The sequence below is a fragment of the Apium graveolens genome, chromosome 5, assembly GCF_009905375.1.
Source record: "Apium graveolens cultivar Ventura chromosome 5, ASM990537v1, whole genome shotgun sequence".
NCBI lineage: Eukaryota > Viridiplantae > Streptophyta > Magnoliopsida > Apiales > Apiaceae > Apium > Apium graveolens.
The window spans coordinates 186027313-186052736 of record NC_133651.1 but is presented as its reverse complement, the minus strand read 5'-3'; the positions used below and the strand labels follow the sequence as shown (position 1 = coordinate 186052736).

Genomic DNA, 25424 nt, shown 5'->3' with positions numbered 1-25424 from the left:
ACTATAGCTAGTATGTAGGTGCTTATTATAGAATAAGTTCACTGAACATGACTCACACAGCTGAACAACTGATGGAGTTCACTCATGTGTCAGCAGTTGTTCACATAGTAATAGTTGTACAAGTATCCTTAGACTTGAGGTCATCATAGTCATCTTGTGTACACTGAACTATGTTTTGGTTTAGTTCTTAGTCTCAAGGGACAATTATAAGGGCTCTACTGGGTATAGGAATTTGTACACGAAGATAGTGTATGATCAATAAAGGATCTACTCCTTCCAGTGTAGGAAGAGAATGTTCAATGCTGATCCACTTATATTAGTTCAGGAATCTTTGGCCAGAGTGAATGAAATTAGAAAGGAGTTTCTAATTTATATTAAATAGAACTAAGCATAGTGAATGGAAAAGCAAGTGATTAAATAAGATAGGCTTGACACAAGTTCCATGCCTTGTATTTAATCGTAACATTGTAGGGTAGAAGGAATCAATTGCACGGTAACTACTCACTGAATAGATTCTTGGTATTCTAAGCAGTGAATTCGTATTATCCGGATAGTCGCGATATGCTGAGAAGTATCCCTCACGATGTAGAATAAATATGATTAATTAATTAATCATATTTAATGAATTAGAGAATTTATATACATAATGATAAAATAGTTTTATTATTATTTATTTCTACTACCGACTTAATATTGAACCTACAGGGTCACACCATAAAAGAGAATGATTTAATGGTGGAGAAATTAATTAATAATGGCTGATAATTATTTATTTATGAAATAAATAATTAATTGGCAAATTTAATAATTGATTAAATGAGATTTAATTGATTATAAATTAATTAAGAAAAAGTTTTTAATATTATTAATTAAGAATTTAATTTTTGGAAATTAAATCAAGTGAGAGAATCTTTTATAAAGTGTTTAGAAAAAGGATTAATAATTAAAAGGTGTTTTAATTATTAGTGAGAATAATAAAGGGTTAATAATAATAATATTTTATGGGAAAATTTTCAGCTGGAAATTTTGCCTATAAATATACTATTATAGACCCTATTTTTGCCTCAACCAAAAAGATTTACAAAACCCTAATTCTCTCAATCTCCTCCTCCTTCATTACATCGTTTTCTTGGTGGATACCGGTGGAGTGCTTCACACTTGAGGAGCAGTTGCTAAGGATCTCCGTTCATCATTTTTGGATCACCATTAAAGACCTCCATCTTTCCATTAACGTAAAGCTTCTTAAGGTAAACATACTGAACTACAAATTAAATATTATTTTTCGCATGGATCCTGCGGAGGGTTTCGTTTTTTTAAGATTTAAATTTATGTTTTCGCTGCGTTTATGTGCTAAAAACCCTTCACAACTTAGGTATAATGATAAACTGTAGAGGTATGACGAGCTCACTTTTTTACTCAAATGCTAATAGATAACATGTAATGTTCTCAAGATGCCAATGTGCAAGCTTCCAAGTGGATCCTAGAGAATCCAATCGTATAGCTATTAATAAGATTATTAGATATCTTAAGGGGCTACCAACTTTTGGAGTAAAGTACCCTAAAGATATTGTGCTTAACATGTTTGGATATATAGATGTAGATTACACAGGTTGTAAGAAAGACAGGAGAAGCATCTCTGAAGCTGTCAACCTAAGTGACAGGGGAAGCATCTCAGAAAGCTGTCAACTTCGTGAAAGAAGATTGATTTTTTATTATGATAAGATATAACATCAAATCCAACAACTCTGTGAACTCTCTATGAAAAGGCACTTTGACACCAGGTATCATTTATTTAGAGAGCATGTCTTTCAGTCAAAGAGTCACTTACAGAAACACTTATTAAATCACTTGTTTAATCTTTCAAGACTGGTTTGTAAGTGTGGGATATCATTCATTGCATATTAGTTGGAAATCCCTTCTGCAAGGAATTCTTCATATAAGTTCACAAGTATTAAATCTTCAATATTTAAAGGACTTGTGAATTTATCAGTAATCCAGTACCTCGTACTTAGTGCTACTATCTTGATTATCATGATTGCAATGTCATATACATTTGTGGTAGTTAAGTATTATAACATCAAGTTTGAATTTTATTTTAATTGATTTAAATTATGACTATAGACAATTCGATTCCATATAAGTATCATAATTTAAATTATATTAAAATGATATGCAACACAGTTATTTGTATCATGTACGAATAATTGTGATACTTTTAGTATTAGTGATATTATTTAGAATTTGTGTTATAAGTAATCAATGCTTATTTCTAAAATCACTAATATTGAAAGTTGAAGTATTTTCTAAGTTTTGTGTATAAAATTCTCAATATTTTATATGCTTAGAATGTATTTCTAAAATTACTAATTATTCAAAGAGTGATTTCCATGTATATAAGTCATATATCCTATTGGTACTTACTCAAGGATAATTATAAATATTTAAGTGCTATTATCTAACTCATAGATATTTAGTATTTATTTATTTAATATTTATTTTGGGTAGTTTGGATTATGGAAATTGAAGAAATTCAATGATTTTATTTGCTCCATATTTCAAACTAACTTAAAATAAATAAGCATCATGATTGATTATAACTAAATTTGTCAATAATTGATATCTAGTATATTGATTGTAACTTATGTGTTAGAAGAAAATTATGAGATTTTGGTTTGAGTGAATTTAGCAATGTTTACATCTCAAGAATTCACTGAAATCAAAATCATGATAGTAACATGATTAGTTGTATGCTAATTTTTGACTTATATCAGTTAATGATATTTAGTTAAGAGTTCAACTGCTAACTAATTGTGAAGTATTAATATTTGTGACATTACTTTGAACTCCTCTAAGTAATCAATGCTTATCCTCAGTCACTTATACTAATATAAAAAGTGTGAAAATCTTTCTTAAACTACATCAATGGTTACAATGTTTGATGCTTTATTATAAGTAACCATATGTTGTCAAGTTAGAATTATTTTTATACTTATTTGCAAATTCCTAAACACTTTAAATAGATGCAATACTCAATGGATCAAAGTATATGGAACTTAGAATATTTTTCTAAGATTGCAAACAAGTTAATGTTGGTTAATGTTGCTTTATTTATCGAACTAATATTGTTAGAGATATTACAGTTGTTAGGAGTTAACAATTGTACGATATAAGAAATTGAATGTTAATGCCTTTTTGATAGATAATTGGTATTTAATTAATTGATATCTTATTTTAATATTTAAAATAGGATGCAGCATAATTATTGGTATCTAAAGTACTTGACAAGTATCAGACAATGATATATAGTTAATATTTTGTTGCAGATAATTGTGAGATTTGAAGTTCTAGTGGATTTATATGAGTCTCTATATCTGACAGATTCACTACAATTTAAAATCAGCAGCATAGTCAGTCTTATTAAGGATATTTATCAATAAACAATTTTGTTGACTATAATCTTATAAAGATAGATTATGGAGCTTTTGATATGAATGAGAATTGCTTAGACTTTACCCTAAGTGATCAATACTTTTATAAAAACTCATTCATCTTGAAAGACAAAATATTTCTTTCTTTTCTTAATACTGCTAGGTCACCAGTCTGTGGCTTAGGCATAAAAACAGACTTGTGCACTCGAACAGTTTTAGGAGAAAATCAAACTTCTTTCTACATTGGTGATTTCTTATTTCATTAAAATCTTTGTGAAATCACTATTGTACATCATTTCTCTCTTAGATTAAATGCATGATTTTCATTCATTATAGATCTTAAATGCATTTTATCTCTATATTACAATATGTTATGTGATACAGGTTCAGCCTCCAATGGCCTTCTTTCATTTGATAGTCATGAGGTTGGAAACCCACAACTTCTATCCCAGACTGTAAAGACAAACATAGAAACAGAACCAACCAACACTCTCTTACCCCTAAAATGAAGTATGAATGAGCGTGAGAGAGAAAGTGCCTTAGTGCACCATATAAGGAAGGTTCTGAAGTCAACCCAACAGCTCTGTCTCCTACAAAGTTGATTAGTAGTTTTAAAACTGAGGCAACTGCTAGCCCCCATACATCTTCTCAAAAAGATGTAATGGCGGAAAAGGCAGAAAACAATTACTAGATTCATCCTCTCAACAGGGTGCGTCTATTGAAATTCTCATGTCGGCCAGGGTATCCGATGTAGTGTCACCGCCTTAAACTTAAATAATTCTTGATGCACAAGGAAAGGTTACACACACAAAGGGTGAGTTGACGAAAACAAGAGTTTCGACCATTTTAAGGTCAAATTCGATTGTTCAAGGTTCTTTAAATGGACCAATTGCCTTTACATGTGTTAGAAGAGGATACTGATCCAATAGCCATATGTTAGTGGTCAGTGTCTACCTCCCCAGGCTTAAATCCCCTAGATGCATCTGCGGATAGTGGATCTGACATAGGTGCAGATTGGCAACTTGTTGACAATGATTCAGATATTACCTGATGAGTCACAAGGAAATGTCTTCACAGACATTAGAAGGGAACTTTGATCTTTATGCTAAATTCTTTGGATCATTGTTTACCTTCCCAGAGTTCAAATCTGGAACCCTAAAAGAAAAACTAGCAACTTGTAGATTATGACTCAGATTCATCTGACGAGTATAACAAGGATGGGGATTTGCGAACTCCCATTGCACCACCTGTGACCTCCTTAAGGATGGCTAAGGTGATTTTCCTTGCAGGTACAACTGGATTTTGGAGCTATGAGAGGAGTGATACACTTGTGAGAATGAGTGTAAACACGAGTGGAGAGAAGAGTGAAACACTTGTGAGGTAGACAAAACAGAATCACACACTCACAGTGAGGAAGAAATAGAAACACCATATTCCATTCCCTATCCCTAAACATGGTTCTCGATACTACGGTTCTCGAATCTATTTATGCTTGGAACCTAACTCTTAGGGACCTATAATTTATAGATTGGTTTTGAATACTTCGGGACCTAACCAGTTGGGACATAACAATTGGTAACAATTGGTGAACTCACATTTGGGAGGTATAAGGAGTTGGGCAGATTGGTGAACATGATGATCAATAGTGAAGTCATTCTTGCAGCATTTAAAGGGACATGGTTGATCATACTCTGACTTTTTATTTCTTTTCCAACCAAGTAACATATGAGAACTCCTTCAGACAACAGCATACATTCCTTCTCTAAGGGGAAGATAAAAGCTTAAGTAATAGTTTGGAGGATTCCTCAACTAAGGGGGAGAAATAGCAGGGAGGAGGAAAAAGGTAAAGCACATGTACACTACACCACACCACTGTTGTTTGTAACTACGGATCCTATTGTATGGGAGAGGTGGTAAAACACAAGGTGATATCCTAGTAATCAGAAGAAGTGGTTTGGTTCATCACTATTCTTCATAAGAGGAGAAACTGTTTTCCTAAAGGGGAGTACCATTAGTTCTTATCTGCAGATCCTATTGTACAGGAGAGGTGGTAGACGAAGGTGATCTCCTTTAAGCGGTTGATTCTCATAGGGGGAGAAGCAAGAGAGACATGCGCTTCTCAATAGGAAATGTGGTTGTACAAAAGAAGCTGCTGATGATTACTTCAAGACTGATAAATGCTATCTGGCAGAGATTTGAAGAACCGAGGAAATAAAGATGAAACTACTTGAAGATCTATTCAGTGCTAGAGGAACAAACATCTTTCATTTCAGTTACTCAAGAAATCTGAAAATACAGTATTTGATCCAGAAAACCAGTAGCATTATATTACTTTTTCTAGTTGTTAGTTGAGTTATCCTCTCTATTTAATTTGTTTGTTAGGTTTAACAATCAAATAGGGGGAGATTGTTGGTGACACTGCATAGTTGTATGAACAGTTACGTGATAACTCAACACGATAACAACACTAGAACATGACAGGTTAATAATACTACGACTACACAAGAAATTAGGAAGAATGAAGACAAGGCAAATACAAAGAATCCGAAGATTAGAAGAAGGCCTGAAGTCTGTCTACAGGTCACTGAAAGAAGTTCATTAATATGATCATGCCTCAGTGAAGAACAAAGGTTAAAGACTTTCAGGGTTTCAGAAATGTTGAAGATTCAGTATAGAAGTGCTACTGGAAGATTTCAGTGTATTGGCATTGATCGAAGATAGATAGTGTTCGAAGTATAGAAATCTGAAGAATTGAAGACAGGGTATGGACAGAGGTTAATAAAGACGTTGTCTAAAGTACCATAAAGGATTCCAATAAAAGTAGAGTTGTTTATTGACAGTCAGTATCCGAAGCGATAAAGTTGTTGCAAGCTTAATAATTTAATCAAGGCTATAATACGAAGACCTACATCGGGGTTAGTCATCTGTGAACCAGACCAGTTGCACTAGGCGTCAACAGCTTGTGAAAGGAATCTGGGTATTATTTATAGAAGAATTATTAAGTTGAGGAATGTACTTGGGTTGAACGTTTATCTGTTAAAGTACGAGAAGAGGAGCGCGGGGTATACAGCTAAACAACTCAGGGGACTGGCGAAGCTCAAAGTTTAATTGGTAAATTAAATAAATTTATTTTGTGGACTTTAATATAATTTATTTAATAAACTTAAAATGATTTATCTTATAAACTTTAAATAAGTTTATTTTATAAATCTAAATTAGTTTATTTATATAAGTTATATTTAAGTTTATTTTATAAATTAATTTAGTTACAATTTAAACTTAAAATGAAAAAAAACAAAAAAAAAGAAAAAGAGAAAAGAAAAACAAATGAAAACAAAACAAAAAGAAAACAAAACCCCTTTTCATAATAAGTTAAGGAAAAAAAGAAAAACAAAATAAACAAATAAACCAACATGTACAATGTTTTGTTTGATTAAGTACATTTACATGTACTTGTTGTTTTAGTAAATGGGGTCGCCACATGATCTTCCCCCCCGGTCTCCACAGATGGTTTAGTTAAGTTATGTTTTAGTTTGTTTTTTGTTTTGTTTACAAAGTGTACTGAGTCGCCACACAAATCAACTAATCTCCCTCTTGTACCTACCCTGGTCGCCATAAAGTGTAAAGAAAATCCTCTGTACTCTTGGTCGCCACAAAAGTGCTTCTCTCCTCAGCCACACAATTTTATTGGATATAAAGTCTACACAATTTGTAGCAGAAAGATTCAGCCGTTCATTTTTGGATTAACTTCTGTTCATCTTCTCTCCCAAGTAAGTAGTGAAATGGCAGCAAAGATTTACAGAGAAGCTCAAACTTTTTGTATATCCGTTTAACTTCTCACTTGAGTAATGTTATAATGCCCGATTTAATTCTTGTATAATCATAGGGGAATTATAATCGTTACCCGGTAATTAAATCCTTAGACAAACAAAAGCTAGATCATTGTATAGGTTTTGATTTGTAAATATTTGTAGAAGCTAGGAACTTTGTTATTCTTTAATTATAGATGGTTAATTTATTTACCGGAGTGTAGCATCACCCCTCGCGGTTTTATATATGAATATATACTTTCCCGAATATCTTGTGTTCCTCATTTTATATTCCCAAACATAATTCACCTCAAGAACACGGAACCACTAACCGAGCACTAAATCTTTTATCCGCTAAAGATTTGAGAGAATTTTTAATTTAGTGATTATCGTATTCAACCCCTCCCCCTTCTACGATAATTCGGGACCTAACACTCTAAGATATGATCAGTCACCATCTGTGATATCTTGTCTTGAGAAAACACGAACAACAACTTTGTTTATTAAGAATAGGCATCTACGATCACTAAGGTATATCTTTAATTTGATGTGATGTTGTCTTTAACTCCTCTTTCTGACATGCCTCACATTTTTCATCCTTCTGAATTCCAGATGAGGCAGTCCTCTCACTAATCCCTTTTTATAAGAGAGTTCCTTGTGTTGATGTTCAAGAGTGAGAGCTTCTAATGCCTTAGCTAAACTTTTGTCAGATGAAACTTTATAGTAGAAACCATGGACTTCACCTCTCTTGAGATTCCAGTCTAGCCATAAACATATCTTTTCCTTACTCTTACAAGAGCAAGCTTCTCAACTTTCCTGCTTGAGATGAGACACTAATCCTTCATTGAATTGATATTTTGTCCTTTGATGCAGAACTGTCTAATAAGAAGATTTGTGCCTTAATTCTTCATCAAGAAAGATGCTTTCAATTGTTATCAGTGACACCAATGATTAGTCGTTATCAGTGTACCAATTGTTGAATCCATGATGACATTCCTTTTTCTGCATAGCTTTGTCCCGTTATGAAAACCTTTGTTGTCATCTTCAAAGATTATTGACGAAATAGCTTTTATCAATCACATTTTATTGTGAGGCTTTTTATTGATCATATTTCTTGAGTGTCAATTACCAAGAATACATATGAATAAATTAACCCGTTATGTTAGCACTCACAAAGGGATTAACAGTTCTTGGTACCCAACTTATCAGTTTGGGTCCAGATAGATTAGAGATTTTGCTATTAATAGAGATAACAACAGCTTCAACCTTAACATGCTAATTCTCATCTTTGAATGGCCATTTTCTCCATTTTTATACCCTTGACAAAATTGTCTCTAGGCTAGGAGAAAAGATTTCAACCTCACTTAAGGAGGACTAGTAGTCTTTGCCCTATTGTAATCCTAAACATGTTTTTTCTACAATTAATGCAAGTACTAGAGATGCATTCATGGCATCTAGATAAGCAAGCATTGCTTTAAGAATACATGGCATTCATTCAGAAATACTACATAAGAATTAAGCAAGACAGACATGATATGGAACAAACAGAATTAAAAAATAAATCTCTAATTCTATCTAGTCCAATCATATAGATGTATCTCATCTAGCTGTCTCAATCCAATTATAAACTAATACATCTTAACAAACAATTTAGATCAAATGAATAAATCACATTGTGATAGAATACAAAAAATAAGCATAAGTGCAGGAAAACATATATCTCACTAAAGCAATAAATCATGTTCAACAAATATTTAAACACATATTTAAGATCATCTAAAGTAACATGCACAAGTTAAACATCAATCCTAGTTACCAGAAAAATATTCTAGTGAACTCGTTCAACATTACCTTTATGTGATGCTATCATGCTTGTGCGAGTGTTAAACATTTAAACACTAAGATCTTAACATGCATTGAATATTAAGAGCAAAATATTACAGTGTGCTAGAAATATGTTGTGAACTTGATGATAAGTTAAACAAAACACCTTAGTAGATTTGACTTATTGAAAATTGTAGCTCTCGACAAATGATCTAATATAGTCCCGACGGATGAACTTTATAGTCCCGACGGATGATAAATTGACATCCATCGAGAGTGTAGCTTATGTAATAAATAAGAACTATAGCACATTTCTGCAAACAATATGTTTTAGTCTAGTAGATTGTGTAGGGTTCTCTAAGTCATGTTGACTACTAGATTGATATGCAGAATATGTTGGCTAATAGTAAATATGAGATGTCTTGTAATTATGTATAAATGACATAGAGTCAAGTGACAGATAGACTCCCGACGGATGATCTACAAGGCTTTCGATGGATTATCAGCATATTCCCGACAGATGTTCAACATAATCCCGACGGATGATCTTATTCAAAATAGTTGTTGATAGTGACAACACAGTCACATGCGTCGGGTGTTTGCAAAAGGAATGTGGCAGCCTGTTAAGCAGGATTTTGAGAACAAAGAGGCATTACCATTTTCATGCAACTAAGAAGATGTTCAAAGATGCTGGAATAAAGTAATGAAGAAGCATGGAGTTACACTAAATATAATTTTGTTTTATTATCTTGTCTTACCGTTATGTAAAGTTGGTGATATATAAACCAAGTGTAGCAAGTAGAACAAATAACCAAGCAAGCTTATTTTTCATAGAAACATATCAAGCTGTATTCTGTAAGAATTTCTCTGTAGTTTTGTTTGTTCAACTTGTAAAGCAGCTGTGAGCTATTCAAAGCTTCATAGAGTTCTCAATCTGATATATATATATATATATATCTCTGTTGTATACTTTCAAATCCACCAGAAAGTTTTAAAGCTTGTGTTTTATTGCTTAGTGCTTTGATTTCTACTATTCTTTTATTCTGCATTTTTGCAAATCAAACACTGTTATATATATTAAGTTAGAACGGTTTTTAAAATCTCAAAAAGAAGCCAGAATTACATTCAACCCCCCTTCTGTAATTCTTGTTGTATTGCTAGGGAATAACACAGTGGTTCAAGAAATTGAAACCTGAGATATGTGAGTTGGATCATCTTCAGAGATTGCTATGAAAGCAAGATACTCATGATCTTCCTTCTCATCATCTGATCCATCCCAACTCTTTCCCTATACACTATATGTTTTGACTGGCTGCTTCCTTAAGAAAGCATTCCACCTTTGTCTCAACTTGTCAACTGAGTCCTCACTCATCCTCACTTGTCAAGCTTCTTGTTCTGTTGTAGCAAACCCCCTGATAGTTACTTGACACATATTGCTTGTCATAACTGTAGCTATCAAATCTTAAATCTGTCACCATCTCAGCCTTGTGACTACCTCTTGAATTGAATCCTGAAAAGTCTCTGCTCCAAAATAGATAGGCTTGATCCTTGGATATAGCATAAGTACTCCTTGTGAATATGATGCGACTAAACTTCCTTGACAAGTAAAACACTGCCCTGTTGTTCAGTCCCTCAAGTATCCTAAAGAGTACAAGTCACTTTTATCTGCTTGAGCTTCCTTTGATTCAACAATCAGTAACCCTTTCATTCTGTTATGAGGTTCCAACTTAAATACATGTAATGTAAGTGAGATGTTTGCATGTCCACACTATTCTCTCTAACCTCCTTGATTCCTTTCTTTATGATCTCTTTGATTTCTGGATAAAGATAGCATTGGTACAAACCGCTGTGTGACTGTATAATCTGGAATTATTAGAGTTGTCTTAAAATTTTTGAAAAAAATCGTATCCCTAGAAACTTCATTCCTTTCTTGCATCTGAAAGCCCAGTGGTACCCTATGGAGTAAGCCTTTGAGGAAATTCCATAATTTTCTTCCGTAGGTCTTTAAATCAGCTTTATTGGAATAAGAAAATCATTATCTTTAATTTCCGTGTTCGGGAATTTTTCATCTGAATAGCACATGATCTTCGTTTTCGTCGAAAGATTAAAATCATCTTTAAAGTCTAGAGGAATCTTGAGTCTACCAATCCTTTGAGAACCTTTAATTTTATGTTTAAGAAAAATTTAAATTTCCAAATTTTTTAATTTTCTTAGAAAATGAAATTAATCAAAAATAATATTTTACGAAAAATTAAAATTTTAAGAATTTTAAATTTTCATAAAAAATAAATAAATCAAAATTAAAATTTTAGCACGCGAATTGATCACTTGTATATAAGGATATAAGGAGCTATGTGCGCAAGTAACCCTCCTCTAGCATCCCCTTAGTCGCAAGTAATATACTTAAACTAAATAAAATTGGTGCCAACTGAGTATCTTGGAGGCAACAGGCGCGTGCAGTTACATTTTTGTTTTCCCTGCCAGTGCATAGCATTGGTTGCCAACACTTAGAATTCTGCTTGGAGCTATTACTTTGTTCTTATAAGAATTGGCAGCTTAATAACAAAACAAAGTAACCACCTGTGAGCTGCCGAAGTGAAAGAAAAAACTGGCAGCTAATAACTTCAAAATGACCCGAAAAATAAATCTAAATTAAAAGTTCTATTTACTAAAATTTAAAATATAAATGTATTTAAATCAAATTTATAAAATAAATTCATTTAAATTAAGTTCATAAAATAAACTTATTTAAATTAAATTAATGAAATAAATTTTCTAAATCAAATTTATGAAATAAATTTATGTAAATTCAAATTAATAGAATAAATTTATATAACAATGTCTCTCGTCAATTGGAGTTCAAAGAACTTCCGCTCACTGAGCTACACCAGACTAAGGATCCTGATTCGTGTATCAAATAGTAAGCTCTGATACCAATTGTTAGGTCCCGAAGTATCGGAGAGGGGGGTTGAATACGATATTCACTAAATATATATATTGGCTTCCTGTGCCAAATATATCTGAATTCGATAAAATATTCATAAATATTACTCCCTCCGTCTCATTCAATTCTCTACATATTTTCTTCAACACTCGATACGCATTTTAAGATAAAGATAAAGCATACTTCCGTAATTTATTTTTAAAATTTTCCTTTTTCGTATTGAACTTTAAAAATTAATTTTTATTCAGAAAAATTAAAATAATTTATGCAACTGTACTTTACATGAACATTAAAATGCTTGTCGAACTCCCCGTCCCCCAATATGGTGATCTCAATGGGACAAATGCAATAGTAATTAAATTTCTAATGCTTTAATGTTATTATGAAAGAAATAATACGATAATTTATGTGATCAACTTTTCATTTTTAATATAAAATAACTCATATCAAATTTTATATTTTAGTGTGTATAAGTTTCAATCATATATTATAATTTCAAATGTGAAAATAATTTTATAACAACATGAAACAATTGGAAGAAGTTCAATATTTATCTTAAAATATTCATATATATTTTAATTTTATAAAACAATATACAATTTTTATTTTTTAATTAGATTACTATCTCAAATTGTTAAAGTCAATTCATTTTTCAAATTATTTAATTGTTAGTTTCCTTTTATTGTAAAAAAAATTAACATCTTTCTTTTGATTCTGCGTGGAATATAAATTAGAGTATCAAATTTGATTTTTAAGAATTCACATGTATTAAAAAATTACATACACACAATTTAAATTTTGATATTATTATTTAATTTATTTTAACAAAGTGGGATATGAGAAAAATATTGGTTGAGTACAGCATCGTAACTTTACACGACCGTGCGATAATGTGGACAAAAGACTGAGTACTTTTCATAAATGGGGTCAAATTCACGACAAATCACAATAAAGTAATCTTGCGATTTTTACATATATTTTTTATTTACATGATCTTATAAAGGTCTCGAACACATTAATCCATGTGGATGTTGTGTTAGGTATGATGTGCAACACAGATGGGGTGAATATGTTATCTTAATTTTCTTGATTTTACTGTCTTAAAAATCATATTATTTTAGGCTTTGGAACTTCAACAACTAGATATAAATTTGTAGTGATAAATAACTCAATATAAAAGACATAAGCAATTTATCAAAACTCACTTGATTTATATTTAAATCAAATTAGTTGTGCTACAAATCCGTGTTCTTGAATAATAAGAACTCAGCTACTTCTCTTGAGAGAATACAAGATTTGTAGATCTGCTTTTTAAACAAAGGACCCATGACATATTTTATAAATCAACATGCACAACTTACAAAGATTACACTAAAATGGACTAAACATTTTCTATATTCTATTTATCTGTTTCCATTTTGAGTGCAGCAAATCTGCATGTAATCTTACAGGTCTGTGACCCTCCTTTGTCCAATTCATCTTGGCCCTTGATCTTGCACTCTTCAAGATGCATTTGTAGACTTTCCAATTCAATGATAGAATGGTTTGTTGACTGATAATCTTGGATCTTTAAGTTTTCTATATTCTGAATTTGTATTATGATAATCTTACAAGAATGGTGATGTAGTCTTTCCGGAATCTTGAGAGAGATTCCTCCATGTCAATAGTTAAAGATTTAGATAACCAAGCATCCACATTTTCATCTCTCTCAACTGCATCCATAATATTTTCTTGTTGGTCTTCACCTTCCTCTCTGCAGTTTAGAAGAACTGCTTGATAGTCTTGATTTAACATGTCAGATGTAAGAAGTTGTTGGGCTATATTTGCAAACGCTTCAATCTGGTTAACAAGCATTTCATCTACAATTTGTGGTTAAGCATGTGTGTAATGTCCGTGAAATTTCGAGTACGTAAATTAGCATACCATTTTATTTTATTTTATGACTTAGCACGGTAAATGAACTTATTGGACTGTTAGATAGATTTTAAGCTTAGGGAACGTGAGAAGATTTTTTTTTTAATTATTGCATATAATCCGATAAAATATTATTAAGAATAACATAAGTTATTATTTGAACATGATATTACAAATTTCATTGCTTTACGCTATTGGGTACTTTGGAAATGCATCAAGAGCATGCGATTAGTAAAATGATTTCGAATTCTATTTCGAAGAATTTTGTTAATTTATTATTAGCTCTGAATTGATATTGATTAGCTAATCATTTTGATGGAAAAAGATCAAAGTACTTTAATAGGTAAAACGACTCCTTGTATTTATTTTCATAATCGTGTAATTTATAACGAGGATCAATACATTTGAATTATTAATACATCAAGTACAGTATTTTTTTATTGATGGGACTTCATTGGTTATAATATTCATAGAATTATTAGTTTTGTGTATTATAAATTATTATTAAAATATAGGATGGACTTTAGATGCTTATAATTATTTATATTTTCATTCTATTATATTTCCCAAAAATTTGTTAAGGTATAAAGAATTGTTTTGTAAATTAAGTCCTAATATTACTTTTAGAATTATGTGATAAATTTCACAAGTAACATTTTATTTTATCTAGACTTGTTTCGTAAATTAAATACTAAGTATTTCTTTTCTTTAAATTATTTTATGGATTTTGTCAGTTAGCAAATATTCAATTTATTCCCTAAGTATATTTTTCCAAAGAAATAGAAGTGTAGACTATAGTATTATAAAAAAATATAGATTAAAAAGAGCTAAGTAATAAAAGACCATATATATATCCTTACTAGTAAAATTGTGATTTTTTTATTATTTAGAAATCTCTAAGGAATTCTAGAATGATCTCACCATGGTTAAATTAACCCATTTTAGTTAATTATTAAATCTATAAATAGGATTAACCCACCAAACACACCATCAATTTTCCAAAACAGAGAAGCTTCATCACTTACTAGCACAAAATTAGTAAATTGTAGTTGAGTGGGTGGTGATCAATCAAAGATCAAGGAGATCACTTCAGTGGAAAGTTAGAAGTGGCAATCAAGAGAGAAGTAATTTGGAATTAATTAAATCCACAAATTTTATTTAAGGTAATTTCCTTGAAATCATTCTCTTATTAATAGAGTTATGATTTTATTTGCTTTAAATTTATAATCAAAGATCATGTAGGATTTGCTTAAATATATCTTTATTTGTGTGATGAATATTCTAAAAATGCTATGAATTGATCTATGTAATTGTGTTGGGTCACTAAAAACCCAATGGGCTATTAGGGTCCAATATCTTGGATTTGGGATTTATTCTCAGATTGTACTAAAATAGGTTAGAAGATTTGGGTGTTTAATTATTATTATGAATTGGTTTAAGGGTGATTGATTTATTTTGTGGAGAATGAAAGGGGAAATGAATGATTGAATGGAGAGAGTAGTCCAAGGGTTGGATGGCCGGAGAACCGCCACCTCAACCACGGTGGTGGCGTTGGTGGTCGCCGAAAACAGAGAGATAGGGGGGGGGGGAGAATCTGTGTGTGTATATTTGTGTGTGTATTTGCATATATATGCAGATGTGTTGGAGGGGGCACTGAAGCCACCATCGTCGGTGGTGGTGGCGGTGTAGCGGCGGGAGAGAAAGAAAGGAGGCAGAGAGAGAGAGGGCGAATAAGAGAGAGGGAGAGATATACAAAGTAGAGGGGGATAGAGAGAGAGAGGAGAGAGAGAGATCATCAGAAAATTTTAATTTGCCCGAAAAATTGATTCGAAAGCAATTTTTGAATAATGACATTGGAAAAATGATTTATTGGGTAGTTTTTAATAAATTTCAGGAAGAAAACGGGTGAAAAGACCCCGCCAGAAAGTGGTCGGCCAGCGACCGGACGACGGCTGCCGCCGGTGGCTGCAATGGCTTCTGGCGAGGTGGCAGCAGAGAAGAAGGATGATGGTGGGGTGAGTGGAAAATATATTTGTGGATTAAAATAATAATGTACTAATAATAATGTAATAATAATAATAAGGGAATTGTATTTGGAATTATGGTGTGTATTTAAAATGTATAAAAATGGTATTTGAAGAGTATTGTGATGGATTTTACTCCGTATTAAAAACTGTATTTAAAGAGTATCTTAAGTGTATTTCACTTTTACCTCAACACTATATTTGGATAATTAAAGAGTATTCCCGAAAATATAAGATTTTTGAATAATATAATTAGCGCGATGTGAATTTATATTTGCCTCTAGATTATTAAAATAAATTAATTCGGTTCTCCTTAAATATTAAATATTACCTCGATACATGAAATATTTATAATTGGTGAATAATTAATTTGGGATATTATCTTTCTTTAAAAAAAAGAACAATTTATAAATATAATTTGAGGACAAGTGTGGCGTTAAAATATTTAAGGGACTAAATAAATCATCCTCACGCATGAATAATTTCCAAGAAATAATAAAAAATTATTTGAGTCCTAGCAAAGAATTAATGATTGAAACGAGTACTTGAGAAATAGATGGTTTATTTAGTGTCAATATTTATTTAGTATTTAAGGGTCATAAAATTATTGTTTTTGGATATTTGTACTAAAATATTGTGTGAATGATTATTTTTAGAAGTAAATGACATTGGAATTAATTAATCCGAGAAGGTGAATTTCCACTGCTAGTGCGCTATCGTTAAAAATAAGGCAAGTTTTCTCTGCTCTTTTCCTGCTTGACTTATATATTTCTAATTTTGGGTGAAAATTACGGATTTAAATTCTGAAACCTTATTTATGATTATTTCCTTTCGAGAAAATTTCTTGAATTAATCCTTTGTTGAATTCACTATTTACAACAAAAATAATAACTTATATTCATGTCTACTCCTATCGCTCAGGACAGTTACCTCAATTCTCTTCAAATGAATATAAATTTCTATATTCATTTTAACATTCTAGAATCTACATCGATTCATCCGTCGGATCGATTGTTTAAACTTTTTTATTTTATCAATTCATTGAACCCTTCCAAAATTCATGAATTAAAAATTGATTAATTATTCTTTCCTTCTAAAACACCTTAAATTTTTGTTATATTCTGGAAACCTTTTTGATAGGAATAAATAAATCCTGATTGTATAATTAAATATTGCATTAATTATACAAGGTATGGGCTGCTGGGCCCAATAAGAAGATGTATGACATTCAGACCAGAAAGGTTAACATGCTGATCATGCCTGATGGACCAGATCAGGCCCGATGAAATAAAGAAGGCCTAAAAACCCTGATTATTAATTAATTTCGTAATTAATTAATAAGGGAAAAATCAGCTATGGAGAAGAGTCCCGATAAGGATATAAATCCTTACAGATTAGCCTCAAGGGGACCTAAAAGGATAAGGAATCAGTTTCCTACTATCTAGGACTCCAAAGTCCATTCTAATTATGAGACTTGCCCACCAAGTCTCCTATACCAAGTCCAATTCAAGGACTCCCAATATCTATATAAGGGACCTCACCCCACACTTCAGAACTACATTTTTTGACTTGATTTTTTAATTCACAGAGATACGTAGGCATCTCGTAAAGGCAGAATTAAGCTACGAAACACGAGAGCAACCATTAAAGGCCTTGAGCTCCCGAATCTTAGTAATAAATACAGCAAATAATAATCTTAGTTTTTTATCCATAACATTTGGCGCCGTCTGTGGGAAAGCACAACAACAACCATGGCGAGAACACGGAGAACAATTAGAGTTTTAGAGGAAGGAACACCATCAGAGGCAACCCAGGTGATTTCGTCGACCGTGGAGATTCCTCCTCATTCAACTTATGCATCTACTCAGGGGGAAGCCCAGATAGGGGCAACTCAACCTCAGCCACAAGGGACAACTCCCTCGACTATTCAAGGTACGAATCCTCAAGTTCAACAAGTACATATACCTGTGAATTCTCGACCCGTCGGGTATGAATATTCAACTATTGTTACTACTGACCCCCCTTATGGGATGCCCCTTTACCCTGAGGTTGGAGGAAGTGGATATGCTGGGCGAAGTGAAGCACGAGGGCAGTCGCCCCCCTATATACAAGGTTTGGCTCCTATCCCCGAGGATCGAGAATTTTCTGGTCCTTACACTGAGAGAGACTCTGTATCTTCAGATGATGAAGTGGCCCCGAGAAGGAGGCGTCCTGGCAAAGAACCAATGGCCGATGGAAGGCAACGCCCTCAAAGCACCCCAGGGGCGAATCCCCAAGAAGTGCAGGAAAGGATCAGGGCTCATGAGGCTGAGATCCAAAGGCTGAGGCGTGATTTAGAGGCTCACCAGGCCACCAGATCCCAGATACCTCCTAGGGGGAGAAATCCTCCTCCTGTCATAGACCTGGATGGTCCGGTACGAAGAAGGGCTGTCGTCCCAAGAACTGATCCAAGCAATCTCCTTCCCCTTGGAGATCCTGATGATCCAACTCCACCCTTCACAGAAGAGATAATGAATGCCCATATCTCAAGGAAATTCAAGATGCCCACTATCAAATCCTATGATGGCATGGGAGACCACGCTAATCATGTTAGGATATTCTCTAATGCACTGCTGCTGCAACCCGTGAATGATGCTATAAAGTGTCGGGCCTTCCCTCAAATCCTGTCGGGTATGGCTCAAAGATGGTACAGTCGCTTGCCCCCAAACTCTATTGGATCATTCAGAGAATTAAGTCAGGCTTTTATTAAGCAATTCATCAGTGGAAGAGTCCATGAGAAAAGTTCAGCATCTCTTATGAGTCTTGTGCAGGGAGCTAAGGAATCCTTGAGAGATTACCTGAATCGTTTCACAAAGGAGGCTTTAAAAGTCCCGGACCTTGATGATAAGGTAGCCATGATAGCACTGCAACAAGGAACTAGGGACGAGTTTTTCAAGATGTCCTTGGCCAAACGTCCCCCTGAAAGCATGTTGCAGCTCCAAGAGAGGGCAGGGAAGTATATCAAAGTTGAAGAAAGTATGAGGAAGACCGTAGTAAGTAATGAGCCCACTGGAGGCAAGAAGCGGAAAACTGATTTAGAATATATTGCAAAGGACAAATATCCTAGAACCGAACAAAACCCTGATTCAACCCCCAAGAAGGGAGGACCTGGGCAAAAGTTCACTGAATACGCTAAGCTGAATGCTCCTAGAAGTCAGATTTTGATGGAGATTGAGAAAGATAGAGATATTCGCTGGCCTAAGCCCTTGAAGGCTGATCCCGCCAAGCTAGATAAGAGCAAGTATTGCAGGTTTCACAAGGATGTTGGCCATGACACCGATGAGTGTAGGCAGTTGAAAGACGAAATTGAGTTTTTGATTCGAAAAGGAAGATTGAATAAGTATGCTGGAGATGGAGGGGACAGAAATAATAATAAAAGGAAGAACTTTGAAGATCGTAGAAGGGACCAAGACGATCAGGGGCGGAATCCCCAACCTAGAGGGCCGGTTATAAATGCAATTTTTGGAGGACCGCGACGCCCTCGAGGACTTGTGATAAACACGATCTTTGGAGGTCCAACTGCTGCTGGATTGTCCAAAAATTCCAGAAAGGCATATACTAGGGAGGTTATGCATATTGTTGGAGAAGCCCCGAAGAGGGCCAGGACAGAAGTAACATTGGCTTTTGATGATTCCGACCTAGAGGGTGTGAAGTTCCCTCATGACGACCCGCTGGTCATAACACCGATAATAGGAAATAGCCCGGTTAAGAGGGTCCTTGTGGATAATGGTGCTTCTGTGGATATCTTGCTCCACGACACCTTTCTAAGGATGGGGTATAACGACTCCCAGTTGACACCAACCGACATGCCGATATATGGATTTGCTGGAGTAGAATGTCCTGTGGAAGGGATAATCAAATTGCCAACCACCATAGGTACAGAACCAAGGCAAGCAACGCAGATGCTGGATTTCGTGGTGGTAAAGGCTAGTTCAACTTATAATGCTATTATGGGGAGAACAGGGATACATGCCTTCAAGGCAGTCCTCTCTTCCTACCATTCAGTCATGAAGTTTCCCACCCGAAACGGGATTGGAGAAGAGAGAGGAGATCAAAAAATGGCTAGAAGCTGTTATGTGGCCTCTTTGAGAGCAGATGGAATCGGGGGACAGGTTCTTCCTATTGAAGATATGGATGTCCGAGAAAATGACGAGAATAGAGGAAGACCAGCAGAAGACTTGGTTTCCGTTCCTTTGGACCCCGAAAATCCTGAGAGGATGACTTTCATTGGAGCCACATTAGAGGAGCCCCTTAGAGGGCAGTTGGTGAAATTTTTGCAAGAAAATAGTGATGTGTTTGCATGGTCAGCAGCTGATATGCCAGGCATAGACCCGGAATTGATTACTCACAGGTTAAACGTGGATCCAAGCCAGAAGACAGTAAAACAAAAGAAAAGAAATTTTGCCCCAGAAAGACAAGAGGCTATAAAACAGGAAGTAGAAAAGCTCTTAGAGGCTGGTTTCATTGAGGAGATTCAATTTCCGGAGTGGTTAGCAAACCCTGTAATGGTGAAGAAGGCTAATGGAAAGTGGAGGATGTGTATAGACTTCACTGATCTGAATGATGCATGCCCCAAAGACTGATTTCCGCTGCCAAGAATTGATACTTTGATTGATGCCACTGCTGGACATTGAAAGGAATATGTCCTAAATCCAATCGTGTATTAGGATTTAGGAATAACTTTTATGTAATCTGTTTTGATTTCATTGATATTAATAAAGACATGTTTTTTTTTTATTACGGGCTTTATCTATTTAAGTGTTTAAATAAGATATACCATAGTTTAGAGTAAAGCTTTTTATGGATTATGATGAGATCATAATAGTGAGACCTAAAAAGATGATAACTCTAAACTTAAATAGTTTCTGGTCGTAGGATTACTAACTGGTAATTAATAATCCGCAAAGATCGGTACATACTATGCTTGCTTCATTATGAAGGATGTCTGTTCTCATAGACATTTGTGTGGTGACACTATAGCTAGTATGTAGGTGCTTATTATGGAATAAGTTCACTGAACATGACTCGCACAGTTGAACAACTGATGGAGTCCACTCACGTGTCAGCAGTTGTTCACATAGTGATAGTTGTACAAGTATCCTTAGACTTGAGGTCATCATAGTCATCTTGTGTACACTGAACTATGCTTTTGTTTAGTTCTTAGTCTCCAGGGACAATTATTAGGACTCTTCTGGGTATAGGAATTTGTACACGAAGATAGTGTATGATCAATAAAGGATCTACCCCTTCCAGTGAAGGAAGCGAATGTTCAAGGCTGATCCACTTATGCTAGTTCAGGAATCTCTGGCCAGAGTAAATGAAATTAGAAAGGAGTTTCTAATTTGCATAGAACTACGCATAGTAAATGGTAAGCAAAGTGATTGAATTAGATAGGCTTGACACGAGATCCATGCCTTGTATTTAATCGGGACATTGTAGAGTAGAAGGAGTTTATTGTACGGTAACTATTCACTGACAGGTTTTTGGTATTCTAAGCAGTGAATTCATATTATCCGGATAGTCGCGATATGTTGAGAAGCATCACTCACGATGTAGAATAAATGTGATTAATTAATTAATCATATTTAATAAATTAGAGAATTTATATAAATAATGATAAAATAGTTTTATTATTATTTATTTCTACTACCGGCTTAATATTGAACCTACAGGGTCACACCATAAAAAGAGAATGATTTAATGGTGGAGGAATTAATTAATAATGGCTAATAATTATTTATTTGTGAAATAAATAATTAATTGGAAAATTTAATAATTGATTAAATGAGATTTAATTGATTATAAATTAATTAAGAAAAGTTCTTAATATTATTAATTAAAGGATTTAATTTTTTGGAAATTAAATCAAGAGAGAGAATTATTTCTAAAGTGTTTAGAAAAAGGATTAATGATTAAAAGATGTTTTAATTATTAATGAGAATAATAAATAGGATAATAATAATAATAATTATGGGAAAATTTCAGCTGAAATTTTGCCTATAAATACACTATTATAGACCCTATTTTATTCGAACCTACATCAAACACAAAACCCAAAAAGTTTGGAAAACCCAATTCTCTCCATCTCCTTCCTCCTCCTTAACATCATTTTCTTGGTGGATACCGGTGGCGTGCTTCACACTTGAGGAGCAACTGCTAAGGATCTCTGATCGTTGTCTCCGAATTATTTTTAAAGGTTAGATTCGATCCCTCGAATTTTTATTCATGATCTGTATGCTTTTATTTGGATTTTATATGTGTAAAAGTGTTTTGCCATGCCCCCGCTGTGTTAAAAATCCAACAATGGTATCAGAGCATAGGTTGTATGCATATAGATCTGTGGTAAAAATTTCAGAATTTTATGTGCTTGTATGAATTAATTATGATTTTTACAAGTTATATTATTGATTAATTTTGTCTGATGAGAAATCGTTTCTCAGAATAATTTTGAATGTTGATCTGGGTTCTACAAGTGTTGTAGATCGTCTGGGTATTTTTTTTCATAATTTTAGGATGTATAGATTTTTTATTATGAATTTTTGAAGTTCTTGTAATTAAATTCGTAATTAAATAAGTAAATATATGTATATATTGTATATATATGTTTGTATTTCTGCATCTGTGTGTGCTGTTGATTGCACAAAATAGTACAGAAAGAAGACAGCATAGGTACGAAAGACACAACAGAAAAGGAAGCTGACAGCCGCCTGCAAACTGTCGGCGCGTGCAGCGCACGCGGGTAGGCCTATTGCGCATTTGTAGAATGCGTTACACTCTATATTGGCTTAAAAGTGGTGTAACGCATCACGGGAATGCGTTACAGGTCCTGTAACGCGTTCCTGTAATGCGTTACAGCCCTCTGTTGATTTTAAAATTGATTTTCTGGGAGTTTCGTAATTCCGTTTTAGGCGTGCAATATACCGTTGGATTCGTTTTTTCAAGACGGATCTAATGGAATGATCAATTTTAGTTTATATAAAAGTTTTGAACTGTTTATATTTCCATGAAGTGTTTTAAAGCTATTTTTAACTGTTTAAGTTGCTTTTAAATGCTTCATGTGATACATAGAGATGTATAATGCTTAGAATAATGTGCTAGATGATATAACATGCCTACCTTGATGTTTATTCATGTTGATATATGTGATATATGCTTAGTTTATCATGCGATGATAGATTTAGGTAAACTTAAATAAACATAAGGCGTTTGTTAGACAACCTAGTATAGTGAAATTGTTTCATAACCTTAATAACAATATTATGAATACAATCATGAGATTCTTGTGTTTGTGAAACACGTTATTGAATATGAATTTTCGATATGAGAGAAAGGATGATTCTGTCAACAACAGATTTCTATCTGTAAGAAAGGGTTATTAAGTGACGCCTCTTGACAATGCTCCACCCGATCTGGGAATCATCTGATTATTGATTATTGATTTGAAATATTTAATTTAAAAGGAAGAATCTCTTTATAATATGATTATGATTGTAACGTAATATAATCCCTCTAAAATTAAATAATATCAAGTAGTAATTGGCCAATGATACAACGGGCTTGTGTCGGTCATAGCCTTCCAACATGATAGAAAGTAGTTCTTATTTTTGAATCATTTTCGTTTCGTGCCACAGCCGAGGGCTTTGATTTCGAAATAAGAAATACTTGTCTATTACATAGAGATGTGCACATTGAATAAGAATCTAAAGGTCGTTACGTGCCACAGCCGTGGGCCTTTAGGGACTGATTCAATAGTACGGAATGTTGGGTTAGACTTGACTTAGAATATTGAGTTTGTTGTGCCACAGCCGTGACTCAATTATTCAAGAGGCTAAAGTTTGATTAGGGAATAACATTAGATGTAATTGACAAGAGTTGTCTGCCTATTGAATATTACATGGCGTTTCATGCCACAACCGGGGTTGTGTAATGGAATGTAGGATCCCTATTTACACTACCATTATGAATGCTTAATTTTTTCACGTAGGAGGTTGAATAAATTAGGAAAACTAGTGGGAGCCACTTATGAATAAAGACCCGATTCATATAGTATTTTGAAATGAAATCGAATATTTGCTAAGTGTTGTTATGTGTTTATCATTTACATATTTACTTTGTACGTTATGTCTTCTGCACTATCACTCAGGAGCATACTAGATGCTCACAAATTGACTGGTCCTAATTATGCTGACTGGCTTCGAAACTTGAGAATTATTCTCAGGATTGAAAAGCTGGAATACGTGATTGACTCACCTAAGCCTACTGAACCTGCTAGTGATGCACATAATGATGAACATGTTATGTATCGTAAGTGGATAGATGATGCAAATGTTGCTCAATGCATCATGCTAGCTTCCATGAACATTGAGCTACAGAAGCAACATGAGCATATGGATGCTCACACTATCCTCATGCATCTACAAGAGTTGTATGATGTGGCAGGGAGGACAGCTCGATATGAGATATCAAAGGAGTTGTTCGGTTGTAGGATGTCTGAGGGATCATCTGTGAATGACCATGTACTTAAGATGTTCAATTTGATTGAACGTCTTGGACAACTTGGTTTTGCCATGGATGGGGAGCTGAGCCAAGACTTAGTCTTGCAATCGCTTCCGAGTTCGTTCTCGCAGTTTGTTGTGAACTTTCACATGAATAAGTTGGATGTCAGCCTGCCTGAACTCCACAATATATTGCAGACTGCGGAATCGAATTTTCCCCCTAAGAAGAGTTCTGTTCTTCTAATTGGTGAAGGTTCCAATCCTAAGAAAAGGAAGAGGAACTCTTCCAAGAAGAAGAAAGTAGGTGAGAAAACGCCGGTTCCACCAAAAGCTGAAGATCCCGAGAGCAAAGTTGTTTGCTTTCACTGTAACAAGGTGGGGCACTGGAAGAGGAACTGTAAGGTTTACCTTGCAGAATTGAAGAAGAAGGGTAGTGAGACTACCGCTTCTGATTCAGGTATGTTCATGATAGAAGTGAATATGTCATTTCTACTTGGGTATTAGATACCGCCTGTGGTTCTCATATCTGCAATTTGTTGCAGGGACCAAGGAGAAGTAGGACTCTTGAGGAAGATGAGGTGATTCTACTGATGGAAATGGAGCAAGAGTTGCTGCTGAAGATGTAGAATCATTTCATTTACATATGCCTACGGGCAAGACTATTGTTTGAAATAATTGTTATTTTGTTCCCTCGATTGTGAGGAATATTATTCCCATGTTAGACTTGACTGGATTTTCATTTATTATTGAGAATAATGAATTTTCTATTCTTAGAGATAATATTCTTTATGGACGTGGTACTTTAAATAATGGTCTGTATATATGTGACATAATTTACTTCAGATTGAACAAACTAATAAAAGAAAAGGGATGATGAAAATCTCACTTTATAGTGGCACTGCAGTCTCCATTTAGTGGACATGGAGAGAGGGCTGCAGATTTGCTAG

General features: G+C 34.0%; 1 protein-coding gene and 1 long non-coding RNA gene across 2 annotated transcripts; both read left to right on the top strand.

The window, feature by feature from the left end:
• The first annotated feature begins 14894 nt into the window (after positions 1 to 14894).
• LOC141661528 (uncharacterized) lies at positions 14895 to 16063 on the top strand. Its single transcript, XR_012550006.1, has 2 exons — positions 14895 to 15082; positions 15814 to 16063. It is a non-coding gene; the product is annotated as an uncharacterized LOC141661528 (long non-coding RNA).
• An 8452-nt stretch (positions 16064 to 24515) lies between these two features.
• On the top strand, positions 24516 to 25222 carry LOC141724784 (uncharacterized). Its single transcript, XM_074527050.1, has 2 exons — positions 24516 to 24934; positions 25020 to 25222. Exons 1-2 carry the CDS (start codon positions 24550 to 24552, stop codon positions 25034 to 25036), a joined length of 402 nt encoding a protein of 133 aa, XP_074383151.1. The 5' UTR covers positions 24516 to 24549; the 3' UTR covers positions 25037 to 25222.
• Positions 25223 to 25424: the final 202 nt, after the last annotated feature.